The 23,043-nt window shown below is 38.6% G+C and overlaps 1 protein-coding gene across 1 annotated transcript in view; it reads right to left on the reverse strand.

Annotated features, from left to right (window-relative positions):
- MECOM (MDS1 and EVI1 complex locus) overlaps positions 1-23,043 on the reverse strand; it is a 547,012-nt gene that overhangs the window by 263,679 nt on the left and 260,290 nt on the right. The window contains exon 2 of the mRNA XM_057738809.1: positions 14,016-14,353. Within this exon, the coding sequence (XP_057594792.1) occupies positions 14,016-14,353 (338 nt within the window). The remainder of the gene's footprint in view (positions 1-14,015; positions 14,354-23,043) is intronic.

Here is a 23,043-nt window from a genome sequence, read left to right on the forward strand (position 1 = left end):
GTAATATAATCTTCACAAAAATCCTACCAGGCAGATCCTATTGCTACCACCATTTTACAGCTGAGGAAACTGACACAAAAAGTGGTTTAATTCTTGTTCAAGTTCACAAAGCTAGTAAGTGGTGGAGAATTTGAACCAAGTTCATTTCCTTTAGACCCAGTGCCCTCAGCAGCTCCTATGTTATACTGCCTTCTTTTTTTCCTTTTAGAGACAAGCCTGTGTTATATTTGAAAGAACCAAGTGGTATTTTTTTTAACATTGCCTTAGTATAGAGTTGAGGTTAAACTAAGTCATACCCTAGGGACAGAGTGAAATTTATACCTGTATCTTTTCAAAGACTGCTTGGAACAGAATCTTCTCTCTAACCAACTTACTTTCCTTTCAAAACAAGTCTTTGGTCTTCAGCCGCCTTCTTTACTAAAATATAAATTCCAAAAAGAGACACACATATCAAATGTGCTTTGATTTCGGGTTTCCAAAACACAATTATACTAGTTCGATACAAGAGAGAGTGTAAAACAATCATCTGTGTTCTACTTAATTTAGCTTAATTGGATCCTTCCCAGGGTGCACAGGCCCCAATAGAAATACAATCTCTAAAAGCATGACAACATAGAGCACACCCATGAGGATAAAAAGAGGTAAGGAGTGGGTGTCCCAGACAGCATTCAAAAACTCAAAGCCAGAGCTAGACTAGACCTCAGCGAGACCTCAGAGGAGAAAGTCCGGTGACTTTTCCAAGGTCCCGCGTCAGAGCTGGGGCAAGAACTGAAGGTTCCTGGCACCCAGGCCAGTGCGCCTTCCGCTATCCTGAAAGGCTGAAACACAAACCACTGGATGGACGGCAAAGAAGCAAGCCAGGGAGCCACGCCACATGAATGGCCAGATTGTTGAGGGGAAGGGGGCGGGGGAAGGAGTCGAGGGCTGAAGGATAATATGGTTTTACAGAAATCTATTTGCAAGTGGATCCTGCGGTTACCAACGAGGCTGCCCAAGAGAAAAAACAACTGACTGACAGCATGAACAAAGGCAAGGACACTCTCACAAAGGGAGATACAGGAGTCGCAGTGCTCCGTGCATATCACTAATACACTTCATCAAGTTGAGACTAAGAATAACAGTGAGGAAAAGCCCACCATACACAAGGGTCCCTTTATTCCTTGGGCTTTCCTGTTTCACACACACTTTACCTGATGAAATGTTAGACCTTTTGCTTCTATTTCTGCAGAATCCTTTTGATTTCTCCACATTCAACTAGCACATTTCGTAACTATTTAGTGTTCCTATTTTTTTGCAAAGTAGTGTGCCGTGCACACGGGTGACATATTTGGAAGTTAATGAAATCAGATGAAAACTGCTTAGATTAAAATTTCCCCATTTCTTCACTACAATGTCTGCCACCTACTGTTCAGCCACAAAATACTGCAGCCCCTGCATCAATAAAACTCGGTATTAATATTCTCTGAGGTGGAAAGACTCGATTAGCCTTTTTCCCCCTGCTCTCCTGTTCTTTGCTTCCAACTGCGTTGAGCTTTGGAACCTTCTGACAAATGGCCATTATTCTCTGGGCTAGTAAAAAATTTCTAAACTTTAGGGAAAACGTCATTGGTCAAAAGCCCAAGGGAATTGGCCTGTTGAATTAAATGATAAATATATGCATTTAAGGTCATTAGAGACTTTATCTCCTGTGAAGGCTATATTTGTCAGATTGATATAATTTCCCTCCACTGAGTACTTAACTCCATCGGCCAACATTATTACGACGATTCCTTTCCCTTTAAGTGGGAGACTTCTGGCAAACAGCACGTGTGTCCTTTCTGGTGCTGCTTCTTGAGCGATCAAGGCCCACCTTTGTTTCATTTCGTATGCAATTTTCACCTCTGACCCAAGAAATGAGTCCTGGGCTTCCTGAACTTTATTGCCTGTTAATAGACTGCCGGCTCTCTTTTCAGCAGTAATAGAAATGGTGCAGAGGCATTTCATTTAAGAGGCTGGCAGGCTGCAGCCCGAAAGACAATGTCAGAATTAAAAGTCAGCCTGGCTGAGAAACAATATAAAGACCACAGTGACATGAAAGAGGAAGTTTTCCATATTCCATCCCAGGCTGAACACCAAGTACATAAATACGAACAGCATCCCAGATCTAATTATTTTCCCACTGCACAATGGCAGACACCCTGAATGGTGCTAAGTGATTGATCTAGTAATTCATCTTCAACGTACACCCATCTACATATTTTGTTTCTCCTCATTAAACTGGAGACATCAGTGACAAACTTATGAAGTGGCAGTCCTCGGCTTCATAAAATACACACAGATGCTCATCAGAGGCTCTTTCCTGCCTACGTCGTAGTGACACGTGTTTATAATTTTGTCTGTACTTCGTTTGCTGTGGTTTACTCTTAAGTACATCTGTTCAATTAAAATGGAAACGTGTGACATGGCCTGTACTCAGCAAATTTTGAGCTTGTTAATGAAACGTTCTAAGGTTCCTGCTTTTGCTCTTTATTTGCAAAAGAAAATGATTGAAAAGTACAAATAAAAATACCCTTTAAAACACATACAAAGAAGTCAACTGTTTTGTTAATAGTTAAGAAAGGACATTATTACTGTATAAGAACATTTTTTTACATAAAAGAACATTATTAAAAATGATTTACTGCCTTGTATTTGGAAACTTACAGGAAAAGTCTGATAATATATTAAACTTGTTTATTACGACTTCATATAATTTTGAATAATACTACTTTTTCCTTTGACAAGTGCAATAAACTCTACTGGTATAGACATAGGTTGATTATCACGAGTCAACTCTGTTGCTTAAAGAAACATGCCCAAACAATCAGCTTTTGACGGCTGCATCTCCAGTTATTTACACTCACCATCATGGTAATAACTCACCATTTCTATATTAATAAGGCAGTGAAATTTATTATGATGGTATTGAAAAGTTATTAAGTACTGCATCCCAAGTGACAAAGTACCACAGCACTGTCACTATCCAAAAGCAGTTGCCCATTCATCACCTGCCTTTCCAGATGGTCCTGCATCTTTATCGCTCCCAGGTTGGTGACATCACCTGTTCACCCACTCAAAATTGATGATGAAAGCAAACAGATCTATCTTACTTACATTTACCAAATCAATTTAATTTTTACAGGCCGTGGCTTGGTGACATATTGACTGTTTTCCTTAATGGCATCTACCGTATTTAATGCAAGGATGTCATCTTTGATTCCTGGCTTGCATAATGTGTCATTTCATAATAAATTTTTCTAACATATTTACTTAATGGAAAGAATTATGATTGCTTGTCAGTTCTCTTATTAAACACAATGATAATTCTTTTTCTTTTTGAGTATCATCCATTGGACAACAGAGCTATTTTTAATCCCTTCTCATCTCTTAAGGGGGCACTGACTTGGATATAAAGTAAGTTCTAATCAAATGCTGGACATATGACTGACCACTCTCAATCCTGGAGTTCAGTGTAAGGGTTTTAACCTCATTTATTTGCTATTACAGAAGAATTAGAGCCTCACGAGATTAAATAATTATCTCTTTAAGAGATTAAAATAATATATTCACAAGAGCTAAAGATAAACATATGAAATGCCACTAATAACAGCTATACAACTGATTTTAATGGTTCATATGATGTTTAATGTTTACTTCCCTGGATTAGGACAACCAGTTCTCTTCAGTGAGTGCTGGTACGTCAAACGTATGTTAATATAAATATCTGCATGGTCAAAGGTTAAGATGCAGGACGAAATCCTGGTCTACTGACTCTCTAATCCTCACACACGACACCCTTTCCCCCAAGTTGATTTACAGATCCATCTGCTGCCCTTCGAGATACATGCTTGTCTGACATGTGTCATCACTGCATTGCGTTGCGTTTGTGTTACCTAAAGGGAATAGGTGACCAAAGTCTATATTCACAGAGGTGTGTAGGGCCCAGAAGGCAAACCACTGTGTAGCCTCCCCCTGCACCTGAAACCCCCACCTACACTATGTGTACGCAAGTAAAAACAACATCAAATAAACCCCAAGCTTGAGTCTAAGAGGAAAACTGGGGAAGGGCCTGTGACAAAGGGAAACTGAGTAATCTAAGGTGTACTTCTTTAGCGATCGTGACCTAGGCAAGAGAAGCCATAGTACAAATCTTGGCGAGGTTGATGAGAGTGAGGGGAGAGAAAGGCAGACGGTGCGGCCCCACAGGCTAGCAGACTGACAGCAGTGGCTCCTGGTTCCCTCCTTGTCTATCTGGTTCCCTCGCTGTGACTGTAGCTAGCCTCCTCCCACCCCGTCGCTCAGGCTAGACGTGGTCTGGAATAATCTCCAAGGTTACCTTGCCCTATGCTGAACTGCTTGGGTCCCAGGATTAGTGACTTCCTGAGGAGATGGCAGGAAGGTGGAAAACTCTGCACAGAATCACTCTCAATCTGTGCTCCCATGTTTAGTCTCAAGCAAAGGAGCAGAAACTTATACGTCAACAACAGCATCCTAGCATGGTTTGCATCTCTTTGGAAACCAAGTCCAAGGTTTCCTATATCCCAGTAATTGAAAAGATACCAGCTCAGGTTCGAAAGAAAAAAGAATAAAAATTCCAGGAGGTCGGAGCCAGGTAACCTGCTCCTACTTGTAGATTAGGTTCATATAGGGAGACTCACCTGACTCATCTATTGAGATGAACTTTTCCTAACTCATTGGTTAGGCAGAGTCTTGCCCTTGGGTGAGGTCTCCAGGAAAACAGGGATTCAAGCTGGCAGTGTTGCGAGACCAACAAGAACATCTTTTTTTGAGGGCAGCTGGCCTCTGTGCCAGGGTGGAGATTCTATGCTGCTGTCACACACCTGCTGAATTCCTACCACAAGAATCGAAACAAATGAATAAAAGAAAAAACAAATCATCCACACCTGTGGCTGCCAAGCAATTGAGGTTTCTGTGCCGTGCCGTGCACACCTGGGAAGCCTGGGCGGTCAGCTGCAGAGTCAGAGGAAAATACACCTGCCAGCCCCCTGGAAGGAGGCACAAGTGCCCACCTCCATGGACCTGGGACATGAGCTGGCTGGCCAACAGTCACAGGTAATACGAGTCATAGAAAATATAATCATAGCCACAGAAAATATATGTGTATTTCCTATGCATGAGGAAAACTCTGGGTGTGGGTGTGGCAAGAGTAAGAGAGATTTCAGAGTAGGGGTATCTATAATCACTACCCTCTTCCCAGCCTGCCCCCAGGGAGCAAGGAGTCTTTTTTTCTCCTGGATCAATGGCTGGGTCCTTGTTCATTAGCCAAAGCCAGATGCTAGGTAACCTATACTAGGTAATACTAGAATGGAAAAAGTCTATATTGAGTAAGTTCATCTACACTATTTAAAATATACACATATATCTATATGTATAGATACACATATATATATGGAGAGAGAGGGGAACAGGGAGGCCTGGATTATGAGGATGGGGTTTAAGAGAGGCGAATCTTTGCAAGCAGCACCTGCTGGATGTATGAGGTATTGAAAGACTAAGAGAGTGAATGACAGGGATATACAGGGAGAATGGACTTTATAAGTGGAATCCCCTTTTGATATTTCTGAAAAAGACTTATTTTGTTTTTTATTGTTTTGGAGGGGAGAGGAATGGGGTCACGGTGCCCTTTTTCAATAGTTCCAAGGCAGAACCATAAGGGACCCAACTTTGTATGGGTTTCATAGAGAAAGCTTTGGGGCCAAACACCCAAAATGCTCAGATCTGAAATCCAAATCCAAAATTAAGATTCCAAAATGATGCATTTTAAAAAACTTAAGAAAACATATGCATTTGTGTGTGTAAGGTTGTACAGTTTGAGTTCTGGAGACATTGTTTTTGTATCAGATGACATTCTACAACTGACTTCCTAGGATTAGTTGGAGAGGTGTAAATCATATATATGTTTTCTGTGTATTGGGCAGCATTTAACTGGTGGAATAAGAGTCTGGGCTGAAAACTGATGGGATAATGTTTAATAGTGTGATAGGGTTTGGATCTGAAAGTAGTAGAGGTTCGGAACAGATGGCATGACCAACAATCCTAGAATAAACTTTTAATTGTTCTTGAACCTGCATGTCTTGTTGCTAACCACAAATGTTCTTCTGAGAAGATATCTCTGGGACTTTCTCCTTTGGTCACATGGACCCAACTCGCATGTTGGTGTGCAGCTGCGCAGTGAAATGAGTTATTTCTCTGTAATGTTTGTTCACCTTCTATCAATATAAGCAAAAGTCCCTTTATAACAAAGGTACTGTCAAAATTCTATGCTGTACTAAAATCTTGTTATATCAAATATTGACTTGAAAGAAATGACAACCTAACAGGTAGCTGTTGGTATCTATTTGCTTGAAACACAAAGTCCTTTTATGTCATTCTTTGTCATAATGATAACTGGCCACATCTTGCTCTTTGTGATTTTTTTTAGCTTGACAATCCTGCTAATTATCATGTGGAAAATATTCTTAAAAAGCATACAATATTTGACTGAACTTCAGCTTCAGCTACATCATAAAAGACCAAAAGATGTACCAGAGCAAAAATGAGGATAGTATTTCATCACTAAATTTTCAGTAATTAGCTGAAATACTAATTCATTTTTAAATTTCTGGACAGAATTATATTAAAAAGAAGTGGGCTTCCTAGGTGGCGCAGTGGTTGAGAATCTGCCTGCCAATGCAGGGGACATGGGTTCGATCCCTGCTCCAGGAAGATCCCACATGCCGCGGAGCAACTAAGTCCGTGAGCCACAACTATTGAGCCCATGTGTGGCAACTTCTGAAGCCCACACGCCTAGAGCCCATGCTCCGCAACAAGAGAAGCCAGGGCAATGAAGAGCCCGTGCACCACAACGAAGAGTAGCCCCCACTCATGGCAACGAAAAAGAAATCCCACGCACAGCAAAAAAGACCCAACACAGCCAATAAAATAATTAATTAATTTTTTAAAAAGTGCTTCATCAAAATTATTGAATGATTCTATCGATGTAAAAAATGCTACATTAATAAAATTTTTATTTATTGCTCAAATGAAAGTGTGCAAATCCTCTGTGTCCCCACTTCTCCATACTACCTACTTATTATTACTTGAACAAATTCTCTCCATATCACTCCACTAAACGAACTAGACAGAAAAGAAGCGGAACCAATTCTTTAGCCTTCTAAGATAGATCTGAATCAGCTACCCCTTACTACTTCCCACTGCTTCCTAACTAATCCTCAAGGAAAAAGCTTGGAAAAGAATACCCTGATGCAGTGGTCCCAACTTTTAAGTGTTCTAGAATAACACAGCATCACAAAGAGTTTCTGCCCCCGGATTGACCAAATTCTAGAGTCAGTTGTCAAATCTGTTAAATGAGGATCTTTCCTGAACATTTCATGTTTTGAATTCATGAGTTTTACTATTCATTTAGCAACTAAAGAGGGAAGCAAAAATTATGCAGATGTGGAGGTGACTAAATAAGAAACTCATTTTGGTCCGTTTTGTGGGCTACACTTCCAACTGGGAAACAAACATCACCCAATCTGCTTTTGAAAAGTGACTGATTCACGTGCAAATTCTAACAGATCACCAAGGCAGGCAGAGAAACAAAATACTCTTGATATTTGGGAAAAATTTTTAAATGTTTAATATCAGACTTGCATACATCTTCAGCTACACTTTGGAAGTACTAGAGGTTGTCAAAACATCAATAAGATGAGTAGCCATGCTGAACCTCATCAATAACTTTCATGAAAGAAAGTATAAGATAACAGAGCATATGTAGGTGGAGGTAATGGGATTCTGACATTTTCACAGAAAAAGAGAGATTCCTCTTGAGCCCAGGGCAAAACGAGGGATAGTTCATGGTGCTTCAGGAGAGTAAAACTATTTGCTTTTAACAACCCAAGATTTAGTTTCTGCTATGTCTTCTGGAAGGAAAAGATGAATGAAATAAATTGTACATTCTTTTCTTGATTTCATTATATTCTAAGAGAGTCCATGACGTCTTCTTGGGCCCCAGTGACAATCATGTTCAGGGTCTCATTAACTAAGCCTCACTTCTTCATTTGGCATTTTCTCACTTCTTAATTCCTCACAAAGTAAAACTGACTATCCAAACTATTTGCCAGTTTTTAAATAATATTGCAAAACCTTGATAAAAACTTTGTAATACAAGGTTTTGTAATATTATAAATTCATTATTAGATTACATTTTTACTTCCTAATTACCTATTAAACACACCCTTTTGGATAACTGATAGAATAATAATTTTATTAGAATCTATTCATTTCAGAATTATTAAGACAAAGGTCTTCGCTTCTTAGTTATCTAGCTTTAAGGACATGCAACTTGTCAAGTGAACTTGCTTTCTCATTAATGAATAAACATTTTCTCTGAAATCAAGGCCAAACCAGAGAAAATTCATTTGGGGCCCAAGCAGACCTAGAAAGAAATAGGTGAGAAATATTGCCATTCAAGGATACCTGGTATATACCTCTAAAAAAATCCCAAATTCCTCCATTTTTCTTTATTACCACACACACATTATTTGATTGTCAGCCTCCTGACTCTGAACTCAGTAGTTAGGTATCTGGAAAGTTTGATGTTGTTGTTGTTTTAATGGGTACTCATGTGTCAGTTAACGTATAGATGGCATGTTTCAATGGGTAAGGCATCAGCACAGGACTCAAAATCAAACTTACAAATGTGAGAACTATTTCTTTTAAAATGATGTAGGGAGGCACACCTTCACTGTAACATCACATTTCAGGACTACACTGCTAGAATATAATGTATTGTCAAAGCACCGCATCAAAATTATTTAATGAATTTCTGACTCCAGTAAAATCTCTTTCCACTATTCTTTCCCATCTATGTAACAGAACATAAGAGAAATTTACTGTCCACTCATGTCAGTATCTTCCCATGTCTGAATATGTGTATACTTGATGGGAGAAAAAGAAAAGCCAAGTTCATACCTGGTATTTTAACAGATCAAAGTAATCTGGAGCAATTCTGGGTGAGATGGATAGAACAGAGGGTTTGGCACCTAACAGGTGCACTGACTTACATCTATTCGCAGTTTTATGATGGCCAATGACAACAAATATAGACAAAGAAAATGTGCTAAATGGCAATATTCCAAAGAAACAAAACTTCACCCTCTTTTTCCAATGACCTATTTCAGACTATTAAAAAATGTGCCACCCAAATAACTCTTTGGCTTAAAGAAATTTATGAATCTCTCCTGAGTCCTTGTTTTAAGTCTTAGTCAGGAAGCAATGAGTGCCTCCTTTTCAATAAACTCAGAGTCACATAATTAGACCATCCTGGAGGTAACTGAACTTCTAGAAAACAAGAAGAAGAAAAAAGAGCAATAATTTTTAGAAATCAGTAAATAAAATATAATTGGCTTTTGCCCTATCTAATGACTCTGGGCTAGATCTGTGTTTTAGCCAAGCTTTTGCTTTTCACCTTTATTAAGTGCTTCTACCAGATGGAAGGCTCTTTGGTAGGCTTTTAACACACAACGTCACATTTTATCCACACAACAATCCTAACTGGATGGGGACAATTATTATCACCTTGTGATATACAAATAGACTGAGGAGCAGCGAATTTAGTAACTTTTCCCAAATCATTTAGCTAGCACACAGAACCGTGAAGAGGATCTGAGCCTGGGAATTCTCCCTCCAGAAGCCTGCTCCCTTCCTGTTCTGCCACGCAATTCCCATGTTATCACATAATGGTTACTGTTAGAAGGAAACACACAAGAAAACCTCAACTTGAACCAACAGATTTTTAAAAATTATTCTTCACTCAATCAGTAAACTCTGAAGTTCTAAACCTAAGAAAAAGTGTTCTGTCACTAATTACTTTCAGGTCCTAGAGACAATGAAGCACTCCCTAGTCTTTGAAAATCTTTTTGTTAGATAAGAATCATACGCTTTGCAAGGTGGAAATCGCTACCAAACACTAATAATATTTTTTTAGCTTTTTCTTTATTAAGTCAATACTGGTTTGGGAGAAATCATACAAATGATTTTTTTCTCTATGGAGTACGTTTACTTAACTGTATATTTTGGTCTATAAACCATATTTTCAAAAACATCCTCTTTCTCAAAAATACAAACTTCAATGATTCTCCAGAAGTACCCCTTTGGGGAAATATAGTTAACTTAAAAAATTACTTAAATAGGGTTCAGAAAGGTGGGCCCTGATTGCAATACTATCTTTGAGCTTTCTCTTTTAAAAATTTTCTTTAAAGAAACTACCATATATCTTTACTTAATTTTAATTATAAAACAGCTAATGATGTGTGGCAATTATTATTAGCTCATTAGTCAAATAAAAATGCAAGAATCAATTGATTTTGAGTTGTTTCCCTAGAATCACACAGTAGTGGCAGAGTTAAAACTTCATTCCACATGTCTAGAATCCAGATTCTAGCTTTTTCCATTGACCTACCTCAGCCCTCACTTCTTGTCATCTCTTTCAGAGTAACATGATCTTATATCCATTCATTCTTTCTTTCACTTATTCTGTTATTCTTTCACTCATTCTGTTATTGAACAATTATTTGTTAAACATCTGTTATAGACTGAATGTTTAAGCCACCCCCAAATCCTTATGTTGGGGCCCTAGACCCCAATGTGACTATATTTGGAGATAGGGCCTTTAGAGGTAATTAAGGTTCAGTGAGGTCATAAGGGTGGGGTCCTCATCCAATAGGATTAGTGTTCTTATAAGAAAGGACACCAGAGTGTGCTCACCACCACCCCCTTCTGTCTGTGTGTCTATCTGTCTGTCTCTTTCTCTCTCTCTCACTGTGCAGGTGTGAGTATGTGTGCATACACCTAGAATGGCCATGTGAAGACATAGCAAGAAGGCAACACCTGCAAACCAGGAAAACAATCAACTGAAACCTTGATCTCACATTTCTAGCCTCCAGAATAGCGAGAAAATAAATTTCTATTGTTTAAGCCACCCAGTATATAGTACATTGTTATAGCAGCCTGAGTTGACTAATCCAGTATGATTATCTCATGTAATTTACTTAACATCAGACAACACCACAGGCACCACAGATAGGACATAATCAAGACATTGCATTTAGAGGATGCAGCTATGCCAGCTCTTACGGAAATGTTGCTCTAGGGAAACTAGGCAAACAATCTGATTGCTGCACAATGCTTTAAGTTCTTTAGTATGGATTTACTTGATGCTATGGTGAGACAAAATGTAAGCAGTGCTAAACCGTGACTAGAAAGGTCAGGGACGATGTCACGGAAGAAGAGAACTTGAGGAAAGAATAGGAACTTGCTAAGGATGGGAAGGGAAAGGAGATTCCCAGGTAGGGAGACCAGCATGTGCAAAGAATGAAGGCTTGATAGAATATAGGAACTATAAATCAGACATGGTTGGTGTGGGAGAGAGTACAGTCAAAGACCATCTCTTTTTTTAGCTTGAGCACTGAACAGATGGTAATGCAATTTACTAAACAGGAAATGCACAAGGAGGGGAACTTTGTAGGCAGAAAAGAGCAAGGATAGTACTAGAGATAGGAATGACTTGTTCAGTTATGATAGGCTGGGTGTCTCTCAAGGAAATACTGAGTACAGAATCTGATGCAGAGTAACCACCCAATAACTGTTTGCTGAACCTGGATTTCCTCTGTTCATATTTCTTTTCTTTGGCCTAAGAGGTTGTTTTCTCCTTCGATTCATTATTTTTTTAAATGAAGGAGTATCAAAAAAAGAAGCCACACTAGTTAATCACAGCTATTTATTCAACCAAACAGGAGGGACATCAGCTACAGTTGAGGGCAAATATGACATGAGAACAATTTAAAAGAGCACACGCGAGTAGGTCAGATGCCTTTGTGCAAGTGCCGTTGTTGATCATGATTGGATTAGGTATTAACTAGGGTAAGATTAAAGAAAAATACTAAAGTCAAGAACTCAACTGTTCCTCCATGGATAACAAGTTTGCCAAAATCACACCCCTCAAAAAAGCCCTTTCTCTAGTTTTATTCACAATACATCTAGAGCAGATAATCTACACTCTCAAAAGTGAGAGCAACCACTAAAATGGTGAAAAAAACCACTGAATTGACCATCAACGGAATTCTTGAAAGGCAGAGAGGAAATGGGTGATCTTTAGCCAAAGAGTCATGAACTATTTGTAAAGTTATCTTGAATTCCAAGCTATAAAACAACTCAGTTTTGACATAATGAAAAGAATTATTTTACATTCTTCAAGGTAAGTATTTGCCCATGTATATGTTGAAGAAATTTTACTCCAAGGAGGAAAAAAAATTATTTTTAAATTTCCTCTAAATGCAGAACTATCCCCAGGTTCATCCCCATAATCCACAGGTGTACTGTTTAAAGAGGCACAGACCTGCATTTACCAACCCTGTAACTGCAAAATGATTTCATTATTAAGTCTTGGTTTATTCCAAGTCTTCTGGATAATCTCGAGCAGTACTGCACTTGCTGTTTAACTCCAGAGATTTTGTAATAAAAGTTTAATGAGTTACTTATTAGCAGAATGTTTATAGTCATTATTTTAAGGTGAACAATAATGACGTAAAGTGTGTACGCATTTGGTTAAAAGGTATTCAACTCACATATCAGTTAATGCTACAGTGATTTTTTTAAAATCTCTTATCAATATACACGTCTAGAGGCCATGAAGCTAAACCATAACTTTGCCAGAGCTGTGGCTAAGAACAAAACTAAGGAAGGATTTCTCACTTATAATTATGCCAAATTCAGATCTGAACTTTTAGCATTTCAGAATTTGAACAAGAATTGTTTTTATTATGGCATTTTAAGCAGATTTCATAAGGGGACACATATAGAGCCAAGGAACAAAAAAATTGAAATTAAGTCCTGAAGGCACTGCATATGTATTTCTATTTAAAAAGCTAACCAGATATTCTATTAATGATCATAAATATTAAGAGAACATACCAAAATAAATCTATCCAACTTCTGTCTAACTGAAATACTGTGAAACCAAAGGTCAATCACATCTCCAAAAAACACTTTCTTGCCCATACAGAAATTACCTACAGGTTTTTCAGATATAGCTCAGATATTCCAGAAATTATGATGCTGTGATTTTACCACAAAAGTTTTTAAGTTATAAAAATATATGGGAAATATATATATATATATATATATATATATATATATATACTGAATTTGTACAAAAATTATAAACTCAAAAGAATAACATAGTTACCTGTCCTTATTAAAACAAAATTTATTTAGATTTTGTAATCAGACTATAACTTCCCACTCACATATTTCCAGATGGGTTCTGTAAAAACAATGACTGAAACTAGCAGCTGATTTTCATATTGCTTCTTACAGCCATTTTTATGCATGAGTTACTCATGAGGGCAATCTGAATATAAAGAATCATCACAGGATTCAGTACAGTACACACATTCTGGAAATATGTAGAATCAAAGCACGGTTATTACAAGAGGGGCAAAATATATTAGAACACAGAGCAAAATAAACGTGTAGAATGAAAATAGAACCAAAGTAACTCAAAGCCACAAAATGGAGAAAACAAATGTTTCCTCCAGTTGTCCAAGCCCCCTACCCAAAAAAGAAAAAATACAATAAACATGTCATATGCCAACTTCTGTTTGTTTATACCACATACCCACAGGGATGGCCACATTCAGTGTTTCCAAATGTCAATTAAAAAACTGTATTTGTATCCTTTAGTATTTTTTCAAGACACAATCCTTCCACCATTCAAGGAACCAGCTGAATTCCTTTCTATCATGCCATATCTTGAAGCAATACTTTGTTTCTATCAAGCAGTGAAATTGTAAAGGAGGTTCATCCTTAAAAATCTATTTGAAGACATTTTGCAACAAATGGAATTTGCTTATTTTATGGACATTTTTAAAAATAATCTCATCTTTTACACATCTTAATATATATAAATATGTTAACTCAAAATACATTCTTACCTCCCATCCATAACTGGGGTCTTTCAGGTTTGACCTCCGTTCTCCCACATAAGGCCCAAACTTTTCACCTGCTTCAATTTTCCTTTTGGTCCATATTCCAAGGCCCGCTCCAGGCATATTTGACTCTCGAAGTTCAAACTCAGCAGGAATGGGGATATCATCAGGGATGTAGATGGGGGCTTTGTAAGGAGAGCCCTCCTTCGGAGTGAATGCTTCACTGGATGTGGCTGGAGAGCATGGCTCTTGAATACTGAGGGAGAGAGTGCGGGCTACTCCATCTGCATCTGGCATTTCTTCCAAAGGAATTTCAGGGTAGCTGCCGTATACACACTCATTACCTGTGAATAAATAGGACAACTTCATAAATTCCACTAATATAGAAGAGACAGACAGAATTCCACATCTCAATCCTCACCTTATAATGTTGTTGCTCTTTAAAGACAAAATAGGAGAGACCAGTGTTAAACTATGCCTGCATTAAAATCTGTTATTCACAGATGAAGGAGAGGGGAGGGATTATTGCCTCTTTGGTTTATCTGTGCCAAATCCATAAATCAAATGAGCTAACCTTTAACCGCCAGTACTCTCATGGACCAGCTCAATCTATTATTCAGCTGGGAAACAATGAGAAATTTAATTATTATTATGAATAAAGTAGAGATAAGAGGTAAACATACGTGTACCTACAATCCCGCAAACCATCCTAAATTGGGAGCTGATAGCATTATACAATGTCTTGGAAAGTTTCATCCTCAGTGGTACCTTGGACTAAATTGTAGGAGAGTCATCAAAGATTCCAAAGGCTTTCATGTGCAACAAGGCTTAAATTCATATGGCAGGATCATTGATTGTACTATTAATTTATATTGTTCTTTATTTTTCCTTTCTCATTTCAAACACATCGTCAAGCCCTTGGTATTTCCTTGCCTCAGTAACTTATACAGAACAGAGAGTTAAAGTTACTTGATGTCAGTGATTCCTCTGGACATTTGTAAAAGCTAAAATCATTGAAGAAAGTAGGTGAGTTTTCTAGAGGAAAAAAGAAGTGAATTTCCTCCAGACCGAGAAGTGGGCCTCTGCATGGAGCAGTACCCTAGCGGAGATGGCAAGGCCATCTTCCAGTGGAGAGCAAGGTGGAGTAACTAGGAGTCTGGACGCTCAACACTGGAGCTCTAACGGCTCCCCAGAGCAGCACAGCCCTGCACCTGAAGTAAATGATCACACCATATCAGCCTCAAGGTCTTTATGCAACTTGGAGGTAGGAGGAAGCATAAAGAATAATGACTGAGCTTGAATTTCCCACCAGTTGAAGGGGATTTCAGTTATCTTAAAGCAAATAAACACGTTTCCACTAGGATTATGGACTGAGAGTCATACCTAATTTGTTCAATTTGTAGACCTTCAAGGGGGGAGCTAAGAAAAATGGTTACAACTACAAGAAGAAATATTTCAATGAGCCAATCAAAGGTAAATAGATTACCTTCAGTTCCCCAGCATGGGGGCTCTACTATAGGCTAGAGAGCCATGAACTAGTGATGACATGGAGGAATTGTAGCTTTAGGTTGGTGACTAGATGACCCCTAAGATCCTACCAACCCTACAGTTCTATGAATTATTAAATCTACCAAGATAGTTTATTGAGCTAGAGGGTAGAAAACCTGAGTTCTACCCCCAATTCCTTCTCTGATTCATTATGGAAATGAATTAACTATAACACCTTTTAACAACTGTCTATCAAGTGCTGACTCCTCTTAAAGTTTTGTGAAGTGCAAAGTGATTGTACATGGAAAAGTATCTTTCTAATGAGGTGCTTGGCTCTTGATTCAAACAATGAGATAATGCCATCTAAACCAGGCACAGAACCAAATCAGGACCCAACCTTATTACTCTAAGACATTTGACCTTAACATCACAAGCTCATTATCATTCAAGTTCAGTGTGTTGAAAACCTTGCACATTATTGTCTACTCTCAAATTGAGCCTCCTGCCCAAACACCCTTGATACAGTCCATCTAATTTTATTCTCCAGGGAGATTCTGCACATCAACGTAAGAGCCAAGAGTTCACCAGCACTCTTGATACAGCTAAAAGCATATAAAAACATCTCTCTAGAATTGTAACATTTAGCTAATGCAAATGCAAAGTTACTTTACAGATTCTTAAAGGGATTTACCACTCAATGTGAAGATTTCGGTTTTTTCAAGAAGTGCTAAAAATTGGAAGACATTGTATAATCTATAGACTTATACATCTAAGCAGCAGGAAACAAAAATGCATCCAAATGAATAGAACTATCTCCTCCAGTAAGCATCTATTAAAGGTCAGTAAAATCTCCCCTATTGCCTCAAAGAGTTAAATTAGTCATACTGTCAGTTCCATAAGCGTGATCTCAAATCTGAAAAAAGGACAGAGACAAACCCATCTGGGCCCTCCCCCTGGCATAGCTGACCCCATGCCTTTGAGTTGCCCACAAACTTTCCCAATACATAATTTTTAAACCAGTGAGTTTGGATTTCAATTCCTGTGGAGACAAAATACACATGTGTGCCCAGGCTGCTGTACAGAAGAATTTGAATTTAAAACCTGAATGCAGTTCTGCTTACAATAGCAAAAGAATCCAATTAAACCTAAAGAACAACTTATATAGGTCAAGCAAATCCAGGAGAAAGACTTATGGTCCTATTCATCCACATGCAGGCATTAAACGTATATGCAAACCCAGGCAATTTGTTTTCAAGCCACTGTTAATCTAGTATCATCTGAATTAAATATAAAAAGGGCTGTGGTGACAAAAAAAAAATGGAAATATAAAACTGCTGAGTTTTACGTATCAAAACATGCAACAATATTTCAGTGTAATCTAGCATTATGAAATTTTCAACAGCAAATGCAGTTTATCATACTGCATTGAATATTTGCATAAACCAAAGTAAACTGCTGTCTCCATGTACATTACTCAAGAACTATCCAAAAAGCTGCTAAAACATTTCATCTAAATGACAAACTACCTCAATTATCATATCTCCATTAAATCTCTGTTATTGAGGAAAATTTGGTAGATCTTTTTCCTGAGCTATAACTGCAGTTAATTAAAGCATTGCTCAGATATCATATTGACAGATTGGGCACATTTACAATAGGTAAGTATCAGGTAAGAAGTGCTATATACATCAGGGCTCCCATAAAGATAAATAACCCTTGTAACTTCTTGGATCTGAACTGCCTGCTACTGGAATTTGCTTCTTGCATCCTTTAGGTGTGTCATTAACTGAATGAGGATAGAAAGACAAGCTTATTGTTAGATTTGAGGCAAATGACTTGGGAAATGCTCTTGGATATCAAACTCTTCAATTCAACTTTTAAGTGTACTAAAAATCCCTAGAGACCAAGCAAGAGGCCACACTTTGTATTATATTAATATTTATTTCTATGACTCTTTTAGCAACTAACATAAGATTTCCACTTGAGGAGAGTTGCATTTTGAAAACATATCAGAATCTGCAAAGAGGAAATTGCAGAAAACCAGTAATAATAACTTCCACAGATGTATCTATGTTTTCTCACAATCCAGTGAGAAAACTATGGTGAGAAGAATAACCTTCCATTTTGCAAATATGTAACCTGATACTCGAGGATGCTAACTGTTATATCCAGAGTCAGCCAAGACTAGAACCCAAGTGTTCAAATCCAGCCCTCCCATTAACTCTTAGGCAACTTGCTTTTTTTCTTTAAAGATATGTTTTCAAGTTAATGTTTTCAAAATTGTGGCCCTACTATGTGAACAGTTTGTTTTTTCACTTTGTCACTTGATATTATGAACACTTCCTTGTGGTTTTAAAAATATTGAACTATATTTAATTGCTGCACAATATTCCATAATACAAATCCATAAGTGAACTATTTCCATAGTATTTATTTATGTTGCTTCTAATTTTCTGATATCATAAATACCACTGAAACGAATATTCTTTCATATAAATGTTCATTTTCACCCATTTTAATTTCCGTAGGTTAGATCTCTGCAGGAAAGCTTAGTTGGTACTGACAGACTGCTTATCAGAGGTGTATACCAACTTACACTCCTAGCAACCATACTGGCATTCATTATTATGTCTTGTTTTTAAGATGTATTAATACAATGGAAAAGACTGTATATCTATTGTTGCTTTCATTCACATCCCTATGATTACTAAGACTAAACATTTCTGTCATTCTTATTTCTCCTTCTGCAGATTATTCATTGTTTCTGTCCAGTTTAAACTGGGCTTTTATTGATCTGTCTTATTAATAATGAAGAAATGAGCCCTTTGATATAGTTCTTTGCTACTCTCCCCAGTAGATCATTTATCATTTGTTTTTTAATGGGGTTTTTGTTGTACAAAATTTTTAACTTGTATGGAATGAAGCCTATTTTTCCTTTGTGATTTTTACATTTTTCTTAGAAAGTCCTTACCTATCCTAAGGGAAAAGGAAAAAAAAAAAAAAAAAGATAAAACAAAACAGAAGATTCTCTTGTATTTTCCTTGAGCTTCATAGTTGCTTTTCTCCCAACCTTGGATTACCAATGATTTACTGCTGGGTGAAAAGCACAGAAAAATGATTTCATTTATTTGAGTTCCTGTGAACGGCAGGCTAGAAGAAAAAAATGCCATTTCACTCATAATTCTTTGGTTCTTATTTGCAAGGCTGGCCTAAAACGCCTTCTCTTTTTGTGGGTTTTATATAACTCACCATTTGTTTCACTTGGCCCCTCTGCCTAGCTTAACTGCAAATCTTCTGGGCAGATGCCATTCAAAATCCTGAGTTTCACCATTAATAGCATTCAGGACCCATCATAATACTCATCACTCAGTATTATCATTAGTGATACTAACATAAATAATTTTCCTCTCTACTCTTCTTCGCATGATAGAAAATATTCAGCAATAAATAGAGTTCAGTAGTAACATTAAAAGCGTATAGATGTAGTTTGACTCTACAGTAAGACAAATTTCCTTAGATATTAAACAAGAAATCTGTTCTATACACTCAGCCGTACACACATACGCATATAATAGACACAGCCGTGTGCATTTGTAGTGTGCATGTGTGTAATAGCTCACTAATCTTAAAAATAGGCTGAGACAGAAACATGGTTTGAAATCTCAGGCAGACTGGTTGAGATCATAACTCCACGAAACAACTGCCAGGAGGAGACCAGCAAGGGAATTGAACAGATTAGGTAACTCAGAAATTTAGACATTTCCCCCCATTATGTTCCTCATTGCAGTTTTGTAATAAAAACATGAGCAAACTTCAAAGGAAGCTCTGTAGTAAAGGTTAATTGCTGCTAAAGAAGAGGGTGGGCCCGCGCGCCAGTACTTTGTGCCCAACTTGCGAGCAGACAGGAAGGATTACACGTGGCTGAGAGCGGCGGATGCGTGCCCGGCTCCGCGAGCAGAGCAGGCGCTGCCAAACCTCAAGCCCCACCAGGGACCTCCTGGTAGGACGTGAGCGCATGAACACGAGTCCATGAGTCGGTGCCTGCTAAAGGCGGGGCGGGGAAGGGAGGGGGAAGACATCAATTTCCTTCCAAAATTCAAACCGGACATGCTCTTCTTCCCTTGTTAGGACAATTCCAGAGCGGTGACTGAGGCCTGTTGGCGAGAAAGCGGAGGAGCTAGCTCTTCGGAACCAGCAACGCAACCAATCAACGCGCGCCGGGCTTGGGGAAAGGGTGGAGCCCAAGTCATGCCAGATGCACAAACAGAACAAAGGAGGAGGCTATGCACTGGCCAGCGGGGTAGTCTGTGAGAATGGCCCCAAGATAATGAAATTTAAGACCCCAACGAAAGGAAGAAAGAAGACTAGTAAAAGTAAGGAAAAGGAATTTCCAGACTTCACCTGGCTTTGAAGGACTGTAGTAAGGGTCCAGAGGCAGAGGCTGAGAAGATAGAGGCATCTCAGAGAATGGCTGCTGCTGATGGACATGGCCCTCAAAACGAGCCGCCTCCAGAGAGGGCTGAGCAGAGAGGAGACCTCAAGGAATCTGTTGACCCTGGACTGCATGTGTAGAATCCTGTCTCTAGAGGCCATTATTTCTGTGAAATAATGTATCAACATGGCTTGGCACGTGGAAATTTTTTAATGGCCTTCTAAGCTTCCTTGCACCTGTAGTATTTGCTACTTCCTTGTAGCACAGTATTCCATTTCTTCCCTTTGGAACTTTTCCCCCAGGGTTTCCTGAAAAATATTCTATTTATGGGTTGCCAAAAGACCCTCAAATTAAGAAAGAGTGTTGGGAGGCAAGTGAGGAAGATGGCAGAAAATACCGCGAGAGTTGAAAGTAAAGGACCAAATCAGTGAACAAACATTTACCTTTCTCATGGGATTGTGGCACACCTCTTGCTTGTCCTGGGGTTCTAAATTTGGTTAAGAGTTTCTCCACACTCCTAGGAACTGCACAGACATTTCACTGAACAAGTATGGTTTGTGAATTAAACGGGTAGCTTCTAAGCTCTTATGAAATGGGTTTGGTCACTTCCAAAAGTTCCTCATCAGAGATGGGACTGTGCTTTTTAAAACTGGTTATGGAAAGAAACTGCTAGAAAATTCATAGTTGAGGTACCAGTGAAGCCCTTTGGTATCTACTTATAGAATCTAAAACAGTTAAAATAAAGACATTAAAGCTCTCCGAGTACTACTCCAAGGAAAAACAAGACCTGGTTAATGTTTGGCTTATTCTGTTTGTTAAGGGAGACGCGATCACCAATACCCACCGGAATGATCAGGTAAGAACAGACTTATCACATATCAGATACTGTTTCTTTTACATTTAACTGTGTTCCTTGACTCTTTTTTAGGAAGACAAATTTTTAAGAGACTTTTGGCAACCTTTGACCTGATGGCTTTTCTCGTAAGCTTTTTATATCCCCAAAGTGATTTTCCTTCAGATTCATTTAGAGTAAAATAGAAATGCCCTGAAATTATGTCACAGCAGACTGGGTGGTTACTCTCAGGCAGTCTGAAATGACCAGAGTACAGCCTTTCAGTATTCAAGCCATATCTACAGTAATTATTTGCCAGCGTATCTAAAAGAAGGCAGGCATTTCCTGTTGCACACAAATGGGACACTCTTATCTAAATTACTGTTTAAACAGGTATTTAAGAAAAGACTATCACAGGCAGGAATTTACTGATGACGGAACACATTAGTTTAGGGCTGGACACATTAGTTGAGGACTAACCATTGTCAGGAAAGGAAGAAGCATATCAGCATCAGGAAGGTATAGGGAGTATTTTATAACTCCCATATGGGTCAAGTTGGGGGATTGTAAACTCTGCCATCTGCACTCAGGAAGAGCACGAGTGGCACAAGCCCTGACACTGAGGTGTGGATTCAGCAATATGTCTCCACTGCCCGGAGTAACCTTGGGAGTCAAAGCTTGAGACTCATAAGCTTTTGGGGGTCTCTCTTTCCTTATCCATAAAATAAGCACATTGGACAAGTTCAGCCCCAGGTCCATTCCACTCAAGCAATCCCATTTCTACATAATGAAAACCAAAAGATGGTCAAAGTTTGGTGTACCAGAAGCTTATAAAATATATTTCCTGGAAAGATACTTTGAGCATTGGTTTGGTCTCTCCCAACATGTAACCTAGGAGAGACTGTACTCTGGCTGCCCAACTTTGTTCTAACCAGTGAAACTGGAATTTATTCCCAGGAGAGGTTTATAAAACTGGGCTGTTATTCTCACATTAAGTAGACTGCCCTCTGGTGAGGACTGTGGTTTACGTGTGGGCAGAATGTGTGGTTTACTACCTCTAATTTGTTTATGTTGTTGATGGTGGTTTCAGAAGAAAGCTGCAGCCCTTCACATGCTAAAGAGTGACCTGATTTGCTTCCTTAAAAAAAAAAAAAAAAAAAAGTGTTTCAAGCGGGGGAGGGGAGCATGAGGGTGCCTTAATGTGCCATTGCTGATGGAGGAGCAACTGGGATCCCTTTGACCACAGCTCTGCTTCATTCAGCTCTGCCTGTGAAATGAGAGCTCCAACTTGTTTATTATAATTACCTAAGTGTGGCTTGGTGGCTGTTGGCAGAGATCCTTCCTGCCTCCAAAGGAGAGACCAAAACTCAGGAGCTACAAGTTAAAGGAAGGAGCAGGGAGTGTATTTTGTAGCAAAGAGACTGAATTCTAATATAAACTGGGTAAAAATATTCAAAACAACCACCAAAGCTGAAGATCAAAAAGTAAATGAGATTGTCCTCCACTTTCTACCATATGATAAACAAAGATAGGTGTGCAGGAGAACTGAATAAACAGGGTAGATGTAGGTTCAAATTCATTGTCACAGCTAACTTGATGCAGACTCTTCCCTGTTGCTACAAAACAGAAGAGCTTTCTTAAAGCCAGGAGTCCTACATAAAGAAAAGAAAATAATTATGCATGTCTGGCAGAAGAGGGAGTTGTAGCAATGGCTTGCTGGTGAAAAGGAAGGTGAACAAGCAACAGAATGCTAACCCAACCACACTCTGAGTCTGATAAGGATCAGAGAGTGCCCAAAAGAATGAAAGTGTGTTAGTCTCAAAATTGGGTTTTATTTGAAAATGAACAATGGTCCTTGTCCTCACAAGTCTTGGTAACAAAGACAACAGTGGCTTCTGATCTTAATGTGTTTCTGGGGGGAAAGTTCCTTGATTGGGCTGATTTCAGCTTGGACTCTCACCCCATTGCCAATGCAGTATCTTCAGTGTAAAATAAGTTTAGATGGTTCCAAGGAGTGCAATTTCCTGCCCCCATTTCAAGTTCTAAAGGCCCCCATATTGAGTTTCCCAACACTCCATCATATTAAACGTAAAATCATTCAGAACCATGGGGATGGATGGAATGTCACTGAAAAACACAAGGAAAGGCTTTTTTCTTCTTAATTTGAGAAAACATTATACACTTCGATAAAAAATGTTTTCAGGAAAATATGAACAGATGTACCATGCATATGTGTATACATACACTAAATAGCACTTACGATTTGAGAGGGGGTAATTTCA

Source organism: Hippopotamus amphibius, chromosome 6, assembly GCF_030028045.1.
Source record: "Hippopotamus amphibius kiboko isolate mHipAmp2 chromosome 6, mHipAmp2.hap2, whole genome shotgun sequence".
Taxonomy (NCBI): Eukaryota; Metazoa; Chordata; class Mammalia; order Artiodactyla; family Hippopotamidae; genus Hippopotamus; species Hippopotamus amphibius.